We start from the raw sequence: 18,854 nt of genomic DNA, 5'->3' as shown, positions 1-18,854 counted from the left end.
AGATTTCATTTAAAAGGCCATCGACAGGGTAACCAATTTAACCGATTTTCAATATTATTTCATCAATAGAAAGCTACGTTATTGTGGAGTGTCATAGGCTATATATTCAACTGAAAACTTTGCGTAGTAGTCAGATCTGCAAAGTAAGTCGGAGAAAAAACGATCGAACAAAACGGTGAGAGATATATGATTGAGTTCATTAGAAAAGTTCCAAATGGTTCCCACGGGATTTATAAGAAACCGCAATAAACGCGGACGATAAGCATTTTTGGGATATACTGGAATAATCTAGAAAATTATTTTCATGACAAACATACTTTAGACAAATCTGAATTCATCATTCCAAACTGAAACCAAAATTCAATTCTAATACTAATGATATTTTCTGAATTTATCAAGCATCAAAGGTGTGAGAAGTTTCAAGTGCACTTGCAATAGAGCGCTCGCGAGCTTTTCAGAGAAGCTTAGGTCACCGGCGCTTCCTAAACATCAACTGAGAAACTGGAGCGATGAAAGAAGAATCTGCGTCCAGGGCTACTAGCTTGCAGCAACTAATCCACATGTCATCTGTCCACATTGTCGGGGGCAAATCTATATATCTGCCGATATCTGATTTGATCTCGTAGAGATACTCCTAGCATAGCTCTCACCGACTACTAGCGAACGAAGAAAACAAATCTATCGCAGGGAGTGGCACCGTGTAGTCAACCCGGGCCATCTAGCGGCGGCAGCTGGCGACAGGCAAACATGAGAGTACCCGGCGCACTTCCAAACTGTACACGCTGCGGTTTCAAACATTTAGCTTTAAATTTTTTTACACAATGTGATGTATGATGATGATAATTGTTGCGGGGTTCGGGTTGTCTTTTTGGGTGAACAAAAATCATGGTCTCGTCTCATCGTCACTGAACGCTTTCCATGCGCTATATGTATACTGTGTATATGTGAACGTAGATTTAGTTTTCACTTCTATTGGCAGTCTCCAAAGAATCCCCCGCATTATTTTACAACCGCCACCTTTCCCAATTAAAGTTGTGATTGATCCCATTTTGATCGCTTAAGCGACCGACATAACCTCACCTTGCGAGTGCACAGTGCACTGGGCGTAGCAGCATTTCTCTCACAATATTAATTATACTGTGCTGTAGTCACAATGTAAGTCCCAGCGAAGTAAGTAAAGTAAGTAAGTACTTAACAATTATTCATTGTAAAGTCAACATCTCCAGAGGATGCTCCGGTTTCGGAGCGAAACGTGCGTAGAGGGTATATTGCCGAAGATCTGTTTGGTGTGGAGTATAAGGATTGAAGAAATTATAAATTACACCACACAGATTCTCCTGCTTTTCGCAAATTAAGCTTCATTTTGATAATATATCATGGATTTCCGCAAAGTAACGCCAGCTTCTATCCAATAAACAAATGGTTGCTACGGGATTTGTAAAAACCCTATATATAACCATTTGACCAGGCAACACCTGGTTAATAATATATTGACGGTTAATTTTGATGATGATGTACAACGAGTAAGGTGACGAAGCGCTAACCTGGAAGTATGGTATGGTGGTTCTATAAACCTACAAAAGGATATCTGTGATGTTCCGAGAAAAATCCGACAACGAGTGGTTGCGTTCCAATATCTTGACCATGACTTAATATGTTTACTCGCTCCTCTAAAATGATAGCGACGTAAACTATTGTTAAAACAGTTTTAAACACAATTATTTTCAGAACCTGTTGACTTTTCATCAGCGGGACGCTATCGCAACTCATTCAACCGCTGAAATGCAGCACGGCTTTGTCCAATTTTCTTCCTTTTCTGAATTCCTCGCCGCAGCTTGTGTTTATTTATAAAATACTTTCGTTGTGTTTTGTTACAAAAATTAACTGCCTCATTGGTCGAGTAGCTGCATGTTCAACTGCAGATCACGAGGTCCTGGGATGGATCCAGTCGTCGGCCCAACGAATGGAATTAGATTATATCAAGAAATTTTTAGTTCCAGCCCGGAAATTCTCCCCCGTGCCTCGGGGCGCACGTGAAACTGTCGGTCCTGCGACTGATCTCTTTCCGGTCGTGTCGAATCTGCCATCACATCGGAATTTTGGAGTGAGGGAATAAAGAGTGCACCGGTGTTTGCACACACACTTGTGCACTATAATATCTCCCGCGTAGTTGGAAATTCCCTCTGAAAATTAACCACTGAAACCGGTTGAAATCGGACAGGGAAAACTGTTTGATTGTATGATGGAGTTTATTTCCAATATTATAACATTGTTATATATATATATAGTTTTGTCAGCACCTTCGAAACATTAGTCTAATTGATACCTTAATACTATACCAGCCATCCGCCATCATGTTGGAACTGATTCGATTCCATTACATTAAAAACTTATGAATACCTTTGTAACTATACGTAGGAACAAGATAATCCAATAATCAAATAAGCCATTCATTGATTTAAACCCTAAAGATTCTTTGGTTTGTTAGTCATTGTTGAAATGAAATGAAAGAAGTCGTCCGCCTTATCTGCTATTGTTTTATGTAAACAAATAAATTTTCATTTCATTTCATTGTTTATACGCAAAATATGAAAAAATATCCGCAACGTACTCGAATTACATTGCTTTAGTTAGGTTCGGAAGCTACTTTCAATTGTAATGCTGTCCAAACACTTAAAGTTTACAGTTTCGTTCTAAATTCCTGTCCATTGTTTTCAGATCACAACTGGGAACTTTTAATTAGGTTTCCCGAGTCTCCGGCTGCTATCGACTGGTTAGCCGGCCGCCCAGACGCGGCGTGAAGACGTGACGAAATTACAAACAGTTCGTTAAAATATCGCCGCGTCAACGCTTGCTCGTTTCTAGTGAGCTATGGGAACATTGGACACGTCTCGGGAATGACAGGTTGAATTATAATTGCGAATGGGAAAAAATAGCTTTATTGCTACGAAATCACAATTTTCGCATATCTCTGCAAAATAATGTTTTTGAAGAGTGTAATAAAAAACATGAGTCGTTTATATTTATAGCTAAGTAACAAACTGACGGAAAACGGAAATTCTTAAATAATGCGCTAATGCTTTTATTCGTATATCAAAATTAATAAACCTGGCTAAGTTTGTTGTGGGCTCTTCTCGGACCAGGGCGCGTTTGGAACCTTCCTAGCTTTAGTTTTAAGTTAACGAATACAGTTATCGCCATTACTAACATTAGTGTAACATGTTAAATGTATGAACGCTTCATAAGTGCCTGTAATGAGGTCTACATGAATAAAATATTTTTGTATTTGAATTTAAATTTGACAAAAATATTTCCTTTTTATTTAAGTATCTATTTTTATCAGGCTACTTGCAAAATGCCATCGTTCCAGAAGAAAGTTATTAACTATTTATCTATTCAGAAATAGCGCACTGAATACCGATACTGACATGGTTGCTTTGAAAGATCCATGATAATGAATGTTAATTTGCAAATCGTTAATGTTGGAACAGAGCTACTACTGAGTTTGACTAAACCGGTGGTAGAACCACTACAAACCGACAGATTTGACGTTTCAAAAGACACTAAAGAGAAGGTCTACTCAAAAAAAATTCACTTAACGAGCTATGATTGAAATATCTCTACGTGACGAAAACAGAAATAAGGATCTCTTCATTTCTGAATTACGTTCAGTTCCTTGAGCTATATTTAGCTGAGATATCTACGGAAAAGAGATTGAAGCGTAGGTACGGAGCCGTCCAGTCTATAAAATTGTTGAACCACAAGATATTCCGATTCCGGGATTCCGCTGTAGATAACAGATAGTTAGATATCTGAATTAGTATCCCGGTAGTCGGTCGTGCGACCGCTCAAGCATTGAGCTGCAAATCGCGAGGCGGCGAGCCATTCAAACTTCTGATCACTTGCAAATGACTCCGAGGTAAATTGCTGGCTCGAGCAAATTCAATTTTATATTACGGAGGCTTTGAAGTAAACATAATATTATCTATCAGAGATAGAGATAAAAGGTCTATTCAAAAGTACAGTGGACACGGCAGAATCGTATAATGATTTATTTCAATCGTTAAGTATACAATACTAGTAACTTATACAAGTCGCTCAAGAATATCGAATAAAAGTGTCAAATATCTGGACTTTACTCCACCAACGGGATGCGATATGACAGATTAAATACAATTAGTGCATTATAACTGTTTGAGAATATACTTACTGCAAGAAATAGGCAAATGTAAAAAGGAAGCCAAACGATCTGCTATATGCACTTTAATGCGCAGAATAAAATTTACACTCCGCGGTGTTTGTAGCGTTCCCGGACTCTGAAGAAGCATATTAATTTTGTCGGCACGGCAGGTACCTGGGCGATGCCGGGGAAAACAAAGGAGGGAATATTTTTCGTTTAAATTATCCTATTATTTACAGAAAGAAAATAGTAGGACGTGAAGTCGTGGAATAAATTTGATATAAAAATCAATGACTGAAAAACAATGTTTAACCAAAACAATTAAAGGTGATTCGATATGACAACGTATTCTATAACAGGCATAAGTTTTTGTGAAAACGATTTTAGCGGAATAGGATCTAGGACTTGGAACTTATAAACTTAAAAACTTAAATCATTAAAACACCAGTTCCTAGATCACCAGCATATACAAATTTTTATGCTCAAGAGTATTAACAATAAAATGTTTACTAGACCGCTTTCAGTCTCTAATAGAATGGCTAGTTTACATAAAACTAGCCATTCTATTAGATCTACTCGTTGTACAATGTTATATAATAATAAGTCGTGCACAAATACTATTTGAGCATAACTATTATTAAATAACAACACATCAACCCATTAGAGAGCACGGGCCACCAGCGGCCCACTACAGAGCACGGGTCTCGGTTTAATGGGCTTCACAAGCATTTGAGAATATTATGGGAAAACTCTAAGACATTGTCATTTTCTCAGGTTTCCCCTCGATATTTTCCTTCACCGTTTAAGAAAGTGAAATATATAAATTGCTTAAAACGCACATAACTTAAAAAAGGTGCGTGCTGAGATTCCAACTCAGCCCAAGGAAAGTGATGCCGAAGTCTTATTATTATTATTTAGATTTTTTTATTTCTCTACAAGTTAGCCCTTGACTGCAGCTTCACCTGGTGGTACCTGACTAATGAAGCGGTCTATAGCGCACTAGCCTGCTAGGGGTATAGGAATTATATAATTACCAGCCATGAGATTGTAGCATATAAGATATTAAAAGGATTTTTTTAAGGATTATTTATTTTAAAGCTAGGAACATAACAATAAAATTGAGAATAAAAAAACAAATATTCTACTTATCCCATTGATTTTATAGCTACCAGCTTTTACCAAACCAGCTCATAGTGTGTCGCTGCGCCAGCCTCTACTAGAAATAATCGTAATATGGTATACTAGAGTCTTTACCCGCAAAATCAACTTTGTTTCTTTTAACTGATAACTAATTATTGTGACGGTAATAAGTTAAATATCTCGTACCCATGGAAGCTTACCTTATGCGCTGCACGTGACCAGTTTCAATCGATTATAGGCTTTTGATTGCTCGTAACTTTTGTTGCCCAACCTGTTCCTAATTCCAGCTATGAACATTTAACGACAACCATTAACTGCAGGCTCTCTTAACTGTTATATTAACAGCTACTTAACATCGCGTAGTACGCGTCGCCGATGCGTGCCAAGCTACCATTGTACAGTCTACTAGCTTTTGAATTTCAGCTTCGTCTGAATTAAATGAAGGCCAAGATGTACTTCGGGTTCTTTTCAACTGATTTTGAACTAATATTTTGTTTCTCAGTCGTTAAGAGTTAAACTTTCCGTACCTACCTTGGTTCCATTATTTAATTAGGCTGTTTAATAGTCCCTCATGTGGAGAACCATCGACCTCATGTGTTCAGCGTTGGCTGTGCCAGAAAACGCTTACAATTTTTCTTTAAGAAAAGGACCGGCCCTATATATGCCAGCAACAAGAGAGCTGAAAGTCTTGAAGAAAACATATGAGCTCCTCTTTGTGTGGCGCAGTCGGGCAAAATTATGATGGTGATGTTAGTGATCTCTCGTCTTGTCGATGGAGGACATAAACTTGCGTAGAGAGAGACGTTTCGTTTTATTTTACAGTTTACGGGCTCCACGGCGGGTTTACGCGCGCAATAAGGCTTTTATGGCCGTGATTCCATTAAATCTGAATGATAGGCTGAAAACTCCTATATCCTATCAGCGCACCTACGTATCATAATCATATTCGGTGGAATAGAATACAGAATATTTAGTTTCATACAATACATTTTCTATTGAAATTAAACATTTGAGTTAAAACTTAATCTTACGAACAACCACTAACACACTGAAAGAAACTCGAATGCGTGTTCTTTTATGTATTTTTATTGACGAACCAAGCAGACGGACATATGTTGGGAAATGCAAAACCATCGCCACCATCTCGGCAGGGCATGCAAAGAACACCCTGCGCCATGCCGCCCTGCGTCCATCATCCTAAGGCATAGGTGTTACACCGAATGTGCTTGTAATTATACCGGCAACCACGCCCTTCAGACCGGAACACAGCATTGGAATGCTGGTTAGCGGCAAAAATAAGCATTGCGATAGTCCTTACTTGGACAAGCACTAAAAGTGTAACTGACCTGTTCGGATGGAACCACCTCCCTCGTTGGGCGTTTCGTGCCTAAAGTCGACTCGCGTGGGAATCCGGCTAGTACCTTATTTTACATTAACGTCAAGTGGCATGGGTCTTCGAGACCCTATGTCCCTACTTATAGGTTAAAGAATACAAACTTTGTTTTTTACTAATCAAACTAACTAGGACGTATAGTTCTAGTTATCAACGGTGATATTTCTTTGAAACGTGCTGGTTACGGCGTGTGGCAGAGTGGGGTACGACGCGACATATACACTTCTTACTGACAATAAATCCAACGCAGACGAAATCGTGGGCGTCAGCTAGTAATGAAGAAACACGCGTTGGCCCGACCAGCGGCGACAGAGTTGATGTGGAAAGAAAATTTGGGAAAGCTCTCAAGGCTCAGTATAATAGCCGTATTCCAATAGTGCATAAAAATCACAATCTTAAAAAACTGAATGACTCTCGAACACGACGTTAATATCGATAATGTGAGAGAAAATAACGATTAGTAGTTATTTTATCAATCGTTAATAGGATTCATAGGATTTTAAATGAAAACCGATGGTTTTTGGATGGTTTCTTCAGTTTATTATTATGAGTAGCGCCAGCAGAAATCAGCCTTACTACGTTGAACTGACCCGGAAACTGGATCATAGATGAGTGAATGCTTTCAGAGAACCGTGACACTTTACTTTCTTCCGAGTTTCGGTAAGTACATGGATTTAACGATTCCGGCCATTATCACCTTTGCATCGTCACCCACCAAGATGCTAGTTACGAACTTCAGCCCGCCAACATTGAAAGGCTTCGTGGTTCTAGTAAAGACTCATAATAGTATCTCCGGCACAAGTAAGTAGCTCTGTACCCACCTGTTTATTAGGTTGGTAATGAAGACGATAGCTACCAATAATTCTATTCAGATTAAACTATTGCACTAATTGCGAATGATTTGTTGTTTTTGACGTTCCATCCTCATTTTTCTCACACCCAATCCCAAAAACATATCCAATTAACCCAAATTAGTTTGAAACAGAGATTCCTTGATGCCTCTTAAACTGGCGTACTCTTAAACAGGGTGCGATTACTGCTTTATAGTAAATATTTTCAAAATTTCTCCATAATAGGTAAGCGGGCGGAGTTGTAGCATCATTAGATTCTAACCCGACAAAACATCATCGATTTCCTGTCGCGGAGAGATATCCTGAGGATAGGTTTTTATTAGTAACAGTAGGTAAAAACCTTTTTACTCGCCGTAGTACAAATTAAACCAATTTGGGTGACGTAGACTTTTATTTATTTATAATATATAATACATATAATAAAAGGTTTGAAATGCGTAACAACTGGAATTGATAGTATACTAAATTATGCAACTGTGTGTGTTATACAATACTTTGTCAGGGTTCTAGCCATGTAACGAACTCTAAATATCATCTGCATCTTCAGGACACACACAGACCTAGAGCGGTGGCAGTGCGCCGTTCCGTTCTCCTTTATTACCTTAAATTATTACAACTTCACATAAATATTTTAAATGTAACGAACTTTTATTGAATCTTTAAACAAACAACGAATACAATAGATTAGAATGCAGTAACTATAACTAGATATAACTACGAGATATGCTACATAAGAAAGTTGACAGTGAAAAGGTTCGTTGTTTACACACACCCTAAGAAATCGAAAAGTTATTTTGAGCTTCAATATGGGAAAAATTGCGAAGACAAATTCGCGTATCGAATATTAAGAAGATAACTATATTACGATCCGAACACACACGCACAATGAACATATCGAGTGAGATTGCCATTCAATGAATGGCGTATCTCACGATTCACAATTTAATTTCATATGAAAACTTGTTTAAGCTTTTAAGAGGAAAGTGCGATGGGGCCGCGGCGTTCTCGTTCGCCCGTGCGAAGACGCCCGAGGGAAAACTGTCTTATTTATATCTAGAGGAATGTCGACGGTTTTGCCTTCGGCCGCGTGTCGCGGCTGCTGTGTCAACATCGCGTCTTTAGAAGCTAGTTCGGCCGAAGATGAAGTTCCCGGGCGCGTTGGGGTCCTCGGTGGCGAAGAACTCCTTCCACAGCTCCTGGAACTCCTCCCAGGAGACGTTCTCCTTGCCCTGGAAAAGAAAATTTGTGTGATTTGCTTGATTTTGATACAAAGATAATATCAAATCTCTATATTCTTACTCATTTCATAAATCCAAAAGTATGTCAGTTTGTTGGTGTATATCGGTTTTAAGATTCTCTGTAACCAATTAGCGAATTTCATTTATTTTAAGGACGCCCGATGCATTTTTCAGTTTGTACCCTGTACCCGGTGGTACTGACTGAAATCGGTACAGAAGGCAGATGCTAGCAGGAAGAAGCCAGGAAGGAGTAACTATAATGAAATTCTAAAAAAACCCCTTTTTGAATGTCCAAAATATACCAATTAAAAATCGTTTTTCTGTCTTGTAAGTGATGAAAGCGGAGTGGTTTTCGCCCAACCAACCTTGCTCAGTAACGTAACAATTGGCTCGGCAATGAAAGTTTATTTTTGTCCGTCAGTTTTAAAGAAACAGATCAACAGATTTTAACGGAAGCCTGAGTGCTCTCACCGGTGCAGGTGGGCTATAAAGGATAAGTCGGCGTTTTTAGTAGTAGAGACATCAAAGTTATGTATTTTAATTTTAGGATGTTCTTATCCACTGACAAAAAGTTTATTTACAATCTTCTCCTAAAGAGGTCAAGCGAGGGTTGGAAGATTGCGTAAAAGTTCTATGTTTCTGAAGTTAGACTATTAAAATTTGCAGCTAGAGTTAATTTCTATAAGTTTTTCTTTGTATCTCGGTTGTAAGAAACTCGAAAAGCTATAAGCCTAGTGGCTAGTGGCTTCAGCTCCTGTTCAGGGCCGCCGAGTTCGATCTCCGGCACGCACTTCTAGCTTTCCGAGGTTTAGTGGGTTTTCAAGTAATTAAAACATCACTTGCTATAACGGCCAGGCCCTGTAGGTGGAAGCTAATGGGTTGATAAGGAGGCTGTAGAGTTTTTAAATATATGAAAAATTTTTGCCTCATGATGTGAAAAGGTTATGCAAAAATTTTTCATTTCATCGGCATCTGATTTTCGCCAGCTGTAAGCTGTCCGCCCTGCGGTGTGTTACCTTGGCCATCTTGCTGAAGGCCGCCTTGCACTGCTGCGCGTCGATGCCGTAGGCGGAGCACACGGTGGTGAACTCGTCGCAGTCGATGGTGCCGTCGGCGCTGGCGTCCTCCAGTTGGAACATGAAGTGGCAGTACAGCTGCTGCCACTGCAGCGCGCCCGACGGGTTCTGCGCGTAGTCGTTCCACATGGACACCCACTCCTCTACCGACACCTGCCGGACAACACACCTATAGTTTAGCTATAGTATTTACTGGGTGAATTGAAAAACCAGTTTACAAATTTATCATAGTTCCACACACACAAACACACACGCACACAAACACATGTCTGTGACTAACACAACCACACGTACTTGGGCATACAAGGGATCTTAATTTTATTATTAAGCTATGTCAACGAGTCGGTTAGCCGTCTTCCAAGACACAGTCTCGACAGCTAAACTTTTTATCTGCGCAAAATAAAAGAAAATTTGTATAAATTTATGTACCTATATAATTTCTTTTGATTATATTTTGCTTTTCTTTTATAACAAATAAAACATTTTTTCATTTTCATTTTCATTTAGTCATACGACGTCTTTGATCTCGTTACAAATGTGACAGTGTTAAGAGGCTATAAAATATTAAATTGTTAGGTATTTTTTGTTCTAGTATTTTAATTTTTTAAGCTGTTTGCAGCAGCCAATAAATTAGCATGCGATAGTCGCATCGAGAACGCATAATTGCCAAATAGTATTGTAGTTTACGTGAGACTAAGTAGATAACTGTCAGATTAACGGACAAAGGAATATAAAATTTAGGCCCCTTACTACTGAGATCAGTAAGGGCCTTTTCTTGCCCTTTCGTTACGATTTCTCTTTCTATACGGCTTCGTCAGACACCAACATGACTATCAATATGTTATATGTTATATCACTCCTAAACTACTTTATAAATCTTTGCTTATAGGAGTGTTGGCACAAAATCAATGAAAAGAAATATGTATTTTATTCTAAAAATAGTCCCATATACTACGCTAAATTTGATTTAAATCGGTGGAGTAGGTATAATCTTAATATTAGATTCGAACATTATGCATAATGCGATAAGGTCAAGGGCAAAAGGGTTCTCGTTAACGAGTTTCCCGCTGTGACGCTAGAGCCAGCTAAAGTAACGACGTCGCCACTCATGTCTGCTGACCGTGCGAGACGGAAGGCTGTATGCGTCTGCAACGCGGTTTGTTCAGAGCAAGCCTCGTGGAAGCCATTACCGGGATTACTGCTCCAATGCTCTCTGGAGCGTTCCTCGCGCTTCACTGGAGACTGCAGTTGCGAGCGTCCATGTAATGTACCAACGTTGAGACTAATCCTCTACTTGCAATGCAGCTACAGCTAGAACTGAATAAGTGTAACGCCATTCGAAGGATTCACTTGATTTGTAGTATTTTAGAAGTTTTTAAAAAGATTTACATCAACAAATGTAATTCAATATTGATTATTAAATATTCTATGTTTAGGCGATAAAGCCCTTTTTCTATTTTTCCGCAACGTATTAATTTCATGCGTGTGTATGATCATATCTCTCATTTTATTATGAGAGGGATCTGTTTAGCTAAAGGTAACATAATAAAGAGTTCTATACTTATCTTGTCCGGAAATAATTTAGGCACACTTGTATTGAATCTATTCGTGCATTATTAGGTACTATTGGCTAAATATGACATGCTTTAAATGTATCTTTTGTCTGATTTCTAATTGCGTCTGCTCGCAACCTTTCCTTAACGTTAAGGACCTTGCCTTCCTCGATATAGCACACCCTTGTTATGGCTCTATCGCCTAAACCTCTGCTGATTGAATTTTAATCATAGAGAAAAACTTCTAATGAAGTCATTAAAATATAGGTGACATTTGTCCCTGCTTGCTTCGGTGAATGAACTTCGACCCTTCTAAATTTCTTCACCTTTACAATTATGCTATGCTATGCTACGCTATGCTATACATCTCTGGTAGAATGGCTCCCCCATGGCTCTAAATAAGACGCTTAAAAACCAAGATTTATTTTTTTATGTTCAAACGGTTTCCTTAAAAGCAGCAGGTAGAAGCAAGGAGACGGCGATAATACGCGCTCTGAGCCCACAACCCACATAAACATAAACGTAAGCTCCGCAGTTGCTTTTTATACGCAGAACAGTGGTTAAAAGGGGCCTTCGAGGAGTTAAATCGAGGAAAAATCTAGGGTAGGTATAACACAGTGCAAAAGCTATAGTTCCCAGTTGCATAGATAAGGGATAAATAAGATATTCAGAATTCTTACTGCTACTAATTAATTCAGATACAGATAGAAACACTAATAAAAGGAACAACCTATTCAATTTAACACAAAATCCCTTTCACATTGATACAACGACAATATATTGACAACGCTGGAAACGATTTTTTTTCTTCAGCGTTATGAAATTCCATAGCCAATGACACGTGAATGTGAAGGTAAATTCCCCGTGACCGCGTCACCGGACTCTGCCGAAGAGCCTTTGTTCACCCCCCACCCCGACGGCCCGCCATATCCATCAGAAAAGGGTCAGCTTTTTATTAAAACTGACATTTTAATATTTGTGAATTGCCTCCATTTGCCCCGGTGGGTTATGTATTAGCATTTTTATGACACAACGCTTTTATGGACGCTGTTTGTTTCATTCCTATATTCATCATGTGTTGGTAATCTCAGTATTTGTGATCGTTAATTAGTTTTTATTTTCTTATATAAACCTTTATTGTATTAATTTAGTTCGATTATTGTTATAGGTCGCATACTTATCTACTTATAATCATGGCTTTTATTACACAAAAGGTTAAATCTTTTATTTAAAAAAACAAAAACCAAACCTCACAAAATATGGATTCTATCAGTTTTCTATAGCGTATATCAAACGCTTTAAAAAAACGTATAGCAATTTTATTTCCACTCAAATAGTTAAACCTAATCTTAATATTTCTTTGACAGGGCTCTTATTGTCTAAATATTAATAACATCAAATACATAATTGATAGTTTGCTCTAATTGTTACTTCTTACTTAATTGCAATAGTATCAGATAATTGAAGCAAATGTATTAAATATCTTATTAGAATATTATTTCGCATTTGCTTCATTACGATTATGAACAACACGTGTATCTCGCTGACTGCGCGTAATGTGTAGTGGTCGGTGGGTGTGGAGTGAAGGGATGGTAGAGGCGCTACTGGCAGATGTTATCTGGCAATCCTTTGTCGAGCGGCACTGAGACTGAGCTCATTAAACACGAGCCAGGCGTTAGTGGCTACTGATAACACATTCAGGGTTCCGCCGTAACTTTAATAACTTGCGAGTTGCTATTTCGTTATCATTTGCTGTTTGTATTATTTTCATTTTACATCTTATATTTTTTTGGTTTAGAATGGTGAGAGTACAGTTTATTGCTAGTTAATTTACCTATGTTGTTTATGTATCTGGTAGTTTTACGCAATTATTATTGTTTTACACTTGACACTATAAATTTCCTGGCGCAATGATGCTGTGTTTGTATAGTTGGGAAGTCGCTGTTTCAATGCTCAACGGGTACAATTCGGGAACTTATAATATCTGAATTTTCATGGTTGGTTTTGGGTGTTTTTACCACCATACTGACAAAACCACGCGATTTGAAGTTCCGATACGATACCGATTAGAAACGCTAGCTATAACATAACTGCCATTACCCTAGCAGGTTAGCCCGCTACCATTGACTGCATCATCATTAACCACCAGGTGAGATTGTAGTCAAAGGCTATCGTGTAGAAGAATTAAAAAAAAATCACAAACCTGTCCATCCCGGTTGGAGTCAGCCCTCTTCCGAAGTCCTTCCCAGATCTTGATCATTACTTCATGCGTCTCCGTGTTCTTGGCATCTCCAGGTTTCCATCCGCGGAGGCTACAGATTTTCTGAACAGCAAACAAGAAAAACTACAAATTATACCTTAAAAAGACAACTTAAAAAGACCTTAAGTTGGTGCGACAGGGCCACAGCTCTTACAGATTACCACGGGCATTACCCGTAACGCATAGCTTCTTACGAGAACCATTTAAAGTATCATGTTGTGGCAGATATGATGTTTCTTTTAATCAGTGATTATTTTTATGAAAATCGTGCTGTTCTAAGAATTTCCAACATAAGTAATTATATATAGAAAATAATTTCCTAAAACGTTTACTTTGTACTTGCTTATGGGTAGCTTAAATTATCAAAATCTGACTCTTTTTCTGATATCTTGCTCTGTGTTGGTGTTACTCTAAAACAAGCACACTATGTCATCATAATGTTTACCGGTAATAAGAAAGCCAGACTTTAAGTTAACTTAAAATTACTGAATTAAACTTACCTAGCCTCTGCCTAGAAGTTTCTGCCTAGAAGGAAATCCTTGTAGCTTTATTCTTAACTTATCGAATATAGTTATAACAAAAAATCTCACTACATTGTAAATGTTTGTATGTACGGAATAAAAGTAAGGTCTATTTGAATAGACGAATATTACAATAGGATTTTTTCAATCACTTAAGGGTTATTTCGTGAATGTAGTATCAAATAAACGAATCTTAATTGATGCTATTATATTTCTCCGGCTGTATACAAAATGTGAATGATTCATTCATTCATTCGGATTCTCGGCGTCCGAACATAAAAGCGCTTTTAGTGAAGCACGGCAGGTGTTCACTTAGTACAAGATTTTCTCGCTCGCATTCGAAGAGTCGTTATCGAGTGTTAGACGCTGTATCGTCAAAGTAAAATGGACCTAAACACACTCAATTTAAAGTCGCGAATCATGTACTTCTGATCTTTGTTTTACAAATGATCTGTCAAAAGCCCAATCTAAAGAAAGGTAGGCAAATTTGAGCTTTAACACAATGCAAATAAGATCCTTTTTTAATTCGATGTTTAAGTATTTCTTTACTCGAAAGCGACTTCTGTTGTACTAAGGCTGTAGCGCGCGTGAGTACCGACCTCTATAGCTAACTCGAAGTCTTTCCTTTCAATGGTGCCGCTCTGATTGACATCTGAAACAGAAACAACTTTCAGGACCCATTTTTCCCTTTACATTTAACCAATGAGGCTAAAGTACCTCTCTAAAAGTCACCACAGATTCTGAGAATTGTAAGAATGTGTTAGTCTTTGATTTTTTAGATGTGTTTGCGTCATATGACAATGCAGTGTTAAAAACGCGTGGCTGACAGTTGTTGGTATACCTACTTCTTACGCTTTTGCTTTAAAACAAAAATGTACATGGCTGTATTAATATCTACTTAGAGAAAGAACTTCAGTACATATTCAACGCTAATTCCCCTTTACATCGATCGTTTTATTTTCGGTTTATTGAAACCCACGATCTGGAGCAAAAGGTATTTATAATCGACTCCTTGCGAGCTATCGTCACATGAATCCATTACCGGAATGCTTACAGAACACGGGTCTCCTACCACAATGAGTAGGGTTTAGGCCCTTGTCCACCACGCTGGCCTAGTGCAGATTGGTGGATCGCATACGCCTTTAAGAACATTATGGAGAACTCTCAGGCATTCAGGTTTATTTATTTATTTATTCGTAATCAACAGCGTTACAATAAAAATATATTTATAAATACTTTTACTTAAATCTAAGGCCACAAAGATAGAAATAGTCTCGGATTTAACATAAAAATAATTAAGTTTTTAATTATAAATATTTAAAAAAGTTAATAACATAAAAGTTTTCTCACGGTGGTTTTTCCTTCACCATTGAAGCAAGTAATATTGCTTGAAACGCACATAACTTAGAAAATTTAGAGGTGCGTGCCGGGATTCAAACTCAGCACTTATATATAAGCTGGTTATCCATACAAATAGTAACATAAATACAAATTTATGCAGTTTCCAACGCCCGACCCGGCTTGCATAGAGATATGGGTCCTTTATGAGATAACCAATCCAAACTGGGAGATGGGATGAAAATAACTTGGTAAAAAACTAACTGAATTATTTAATACCTGCTGTATCATACAGATCTCCTACCAATCCGCACTAAGCCAGCGTGTTGGACTATGGCTTAAACCCGTCTCATAGTGGGCGGAGACCCGTGCCGATAGTAGGCCGATAATGGGTTGATATGAGGAGGATGATAGAGACCTAGTGTGGCAGCTACAATGTTATATAACAGAACTGTTTAATCGACGTTCTTTATGTGTATGTATTGTTTTTTTCTTTTGTTATCCCAACTTCCTTACTAGTCCTTACTTATATTATAAATGCAAAAGTTTGTTTGATTGTGCTTCCTTAATGCCCTGATTAAGCAAAAAAATTTTTTGGTATAAACATAGTTGAAAGGACGAAGAGTACCAGGATATTTTTCAACCCAGGAAAACACCCCCACGGAATTTGTAAAAAACCTTAATAAACGCGAAAGAAGGACGCAGGAAACGGATAGTGATAAATAAATAAATAATTTAACTAGTGCCTTTCCGTAGCAAACTTTAAACATACTATAGAAGCAACATCACTTTTGAAACGCTGAACATTAAGTCAAATTAGAAGAAGCAGAGTCACACAAAGAATACGTAAAGTCTTCGGCTATATGGTGATATGCGAAGTGTCTGTGTGTGTGTGAGAGCCGAGGTCATACTTACCGAAGAAAACGTTGAACACGTAGAGGAGCTTCTTTCGCCGGAATGATGAGATGGACATTTTTAATCTGCAACAAACAAATTGGATACTGATAACGAATTCTGCGAGAAGATTATAAGCAAGACAAAGAAGTTGTTTGTTCCCATTTTGTTTAAGGCTCGTCTTTCGCGGCCCAATTCCCAGATGAAATTTTATTTAATCCTCGGAATAGGTTCTCTGAGATATTCTCAATATAATTTTACATATTTTGTGAAATAAAATCTTTCTGTGAGATGGTCTGCTTATTAATTTACTTTATACTTTAAATATTGTGTTTATATTTTTTAAATAAGAAACGTGGTTTGATATGCTCGTCGTAGAGTTTTTAATTTGTTTTTTTTTAAATAATCAATTGATTGAATTCAATGCAATAATATGAACAATAAATGCGGTGATAGTTTAGAGTGGTTAGGGTTTCAACCTCCCTATAGGAGTGACCGAGTTCGATCCCCGACACGCCATCTCCATAATTTCTCGGAGTTACGTGGGTTTAAATTAAAGAAATTCAAAATATCACTAGCTTTAACGTTGAAGGAAAACATCGTGAGGAAACCTGAGAGTTCTCTATAACGTTCTCAAAGGTATGTGAACTCTACTAATGTGCTTTTGACAGCGTGGTGGACAATGGCCTAGACCCTCTCATTTCCGAGAAGACTCGTGCCCTGGAGTGGGATAAGATTGGTAATAATGATGATCATGATATGAACGCATTCCATCTCACTTTGTAGGTTCAATCTAACCAATATATTTGTCAAAGTCTGTTGAAAATTATAACCAGTCAAAATAGGGATGATACAAAACGATGGCACGCAATGTACCACACGAAGAGCATGACTGAGTAATTACTGTCGCCGACTGATCGGACGACGCCCGTTGGGTACAACAGAAACCATTTGTCACTCGGAGAAACTATTACGTGCCGAGGACAATAATTGTTACCAGTCACTCCACTCAAAGCAACGCTTCGCATGCTGAGTCAAATCTTATCGCAGTATTAGAACTTTCTGGGCCATTACTTAGAGGTTCTACATAAAATTATTGGCTTGAATATGTAACCCAGGTCCATCTATAGTCTAATAGTTTCAAATAATAGGTTTTTAACCAACTTTAGTTCACTTACGAAACGTCAAGTCTGCCTGTTTGTAGTGGTTGCCCCTACTTACCACGATTTGGAAGGCAGACTCTATAAAGAAGAAGCCCGTGAGAAACTCAACATTGCTGTTCCTAATATCTATTATTTACAATCTTATGAGAGTCGAAAGCGGCGTCAACCAAATTAAAATACTTATCTCAAAATCAACGAATGGTTTCTGTCTACAACGTCATTATACCAAAAACTCGTTAACAAATAATTTCATCATCATCATCAAGGTAAAACGGCTCTGTGCGACCCGCTTGAAGTCATCTGTCCACCTCGTCGATGGTCTACCAACGCCGCATTCGAGTCAACAACACTGAGTTAGGTCGGTAACAAATAAATTACGGGTAATAAAGTTCACCCGGACCCCTATCGTGTTGTAGAACCAATTTTCACACGCAATTCCAAACACTCGGCAAATTTACGAGCAATAGATACACATTCACTGCTCAGTTACAGCACCGACGCGCTGCAACTAAACCCCATAGCAGTTGACGCGTTCCGCACACCTGCTGCGCTGAGAGTGGGATTACTTGTTCCAATTTGTATACAAACAAAATTAATTAATCAAGTCTGAAACATACATCCGTACAGCGAAATAAGGGCTCATTAGTAAAACTCTAACATGGGAAGAGGCACCATTGAGTTTATCAAAATTAAGCTTAATTTGCTATACTCCGCGAAAAGCAGGAGAATCTGTGTGGTGTAATTTATAATTTCTTCAATCCTTATACCCCACACCAAACAGATCTTCGGCAATATACCCTCTACGCACGTTTCGCTCCGAAACCGGAGCATCATCAGGAGATGTTGACTTTACAATGAATAATTGTTAAGTCACTGTAAGTGACTATATGAATAATTGTTAAGTCACTGTAATGTATGAATAATACTGTATGAATAATACTGTATGAATTATTCATTGTAAAGTCAACATCTCCTGATGATGCTCCGGTTTCGGAGCGAAACGTGCGTAGAGGGTATATTGCCGAAGATCTGTTTGGTGTGGGGTATAAGGATTGAAGAAATTATAAATTACACCACACAGATTCTCCTGCTTTTCGCGGAGTATAGCAAATTAAGCTTAATTTTGATAATATATCATGGATTTCCGCAAAGTAACGCCTGCTTCTATCCAATATCCCCCACCATTGAGTTATCTAACTTAAGCTCTTTAGTATTTTCAGAGCCAGAGCGCTATCTAATTCAGTTAG

At 38.1% G+C, this 18,854-nt stretch overlaps 1 protein-coding gene across 1 annotated transcript in view; it reads right to left on the bottom strand.

Annotated features, from left to right (window-relative positions):
* Positions 1-7,951: 7,951 nt before the first annotated feature.
* LOC120626826 (calexcitin-1) overlaps positions 7,952-18,854 on the bottom strand; it is a 77,832-nt gene continuing 66,929 nt past the window's right edge. The window contains exons 3-7 of the mRNA XM_039894589.1: positions 16,466-16,530; positions 14,812-14,864; positions 13,635-13,754; positions 9,819-10,031; positions 7,952-8,793 (exon numbers count right to left, since the gene is read on the bottom strand). Coding sequence (XP_039750523.1) covers positions 8,683-8,793; positions 9,819-10,031; positions 13,635-13,754; positions 14,812-14,864; positions 16,466-16,523 — 555 coding nt within the window. The 5' untranslated portion in view covers positions 16,524-16,530 and the 3' untranslated portion in view covers positions 7,952-8,682. The remainder of the gene's footprint in view (positions 8,794-9,818; positions 10,032-13,634; positions 13,755-14,811; positions 14,865-16,465; positions 16,531-18,854) is intronic.

Source organism: Pararge aegeria, chromosome 10, assembly GCF_905163445.1.
Source record: "Pararge aegeria chromosome 10, ilParAegt1.1, whole genome shotgun sequence".
Lineage (NCBI taxonomy): Eukaryota > Metazoa > Arthropoda > Insecta > Lepidoptera > Nymphalidae > Pararge > Pararge aegeria.
This window is presented reverse-complemented; position numbering and strand designations above follow the sequence as displayed.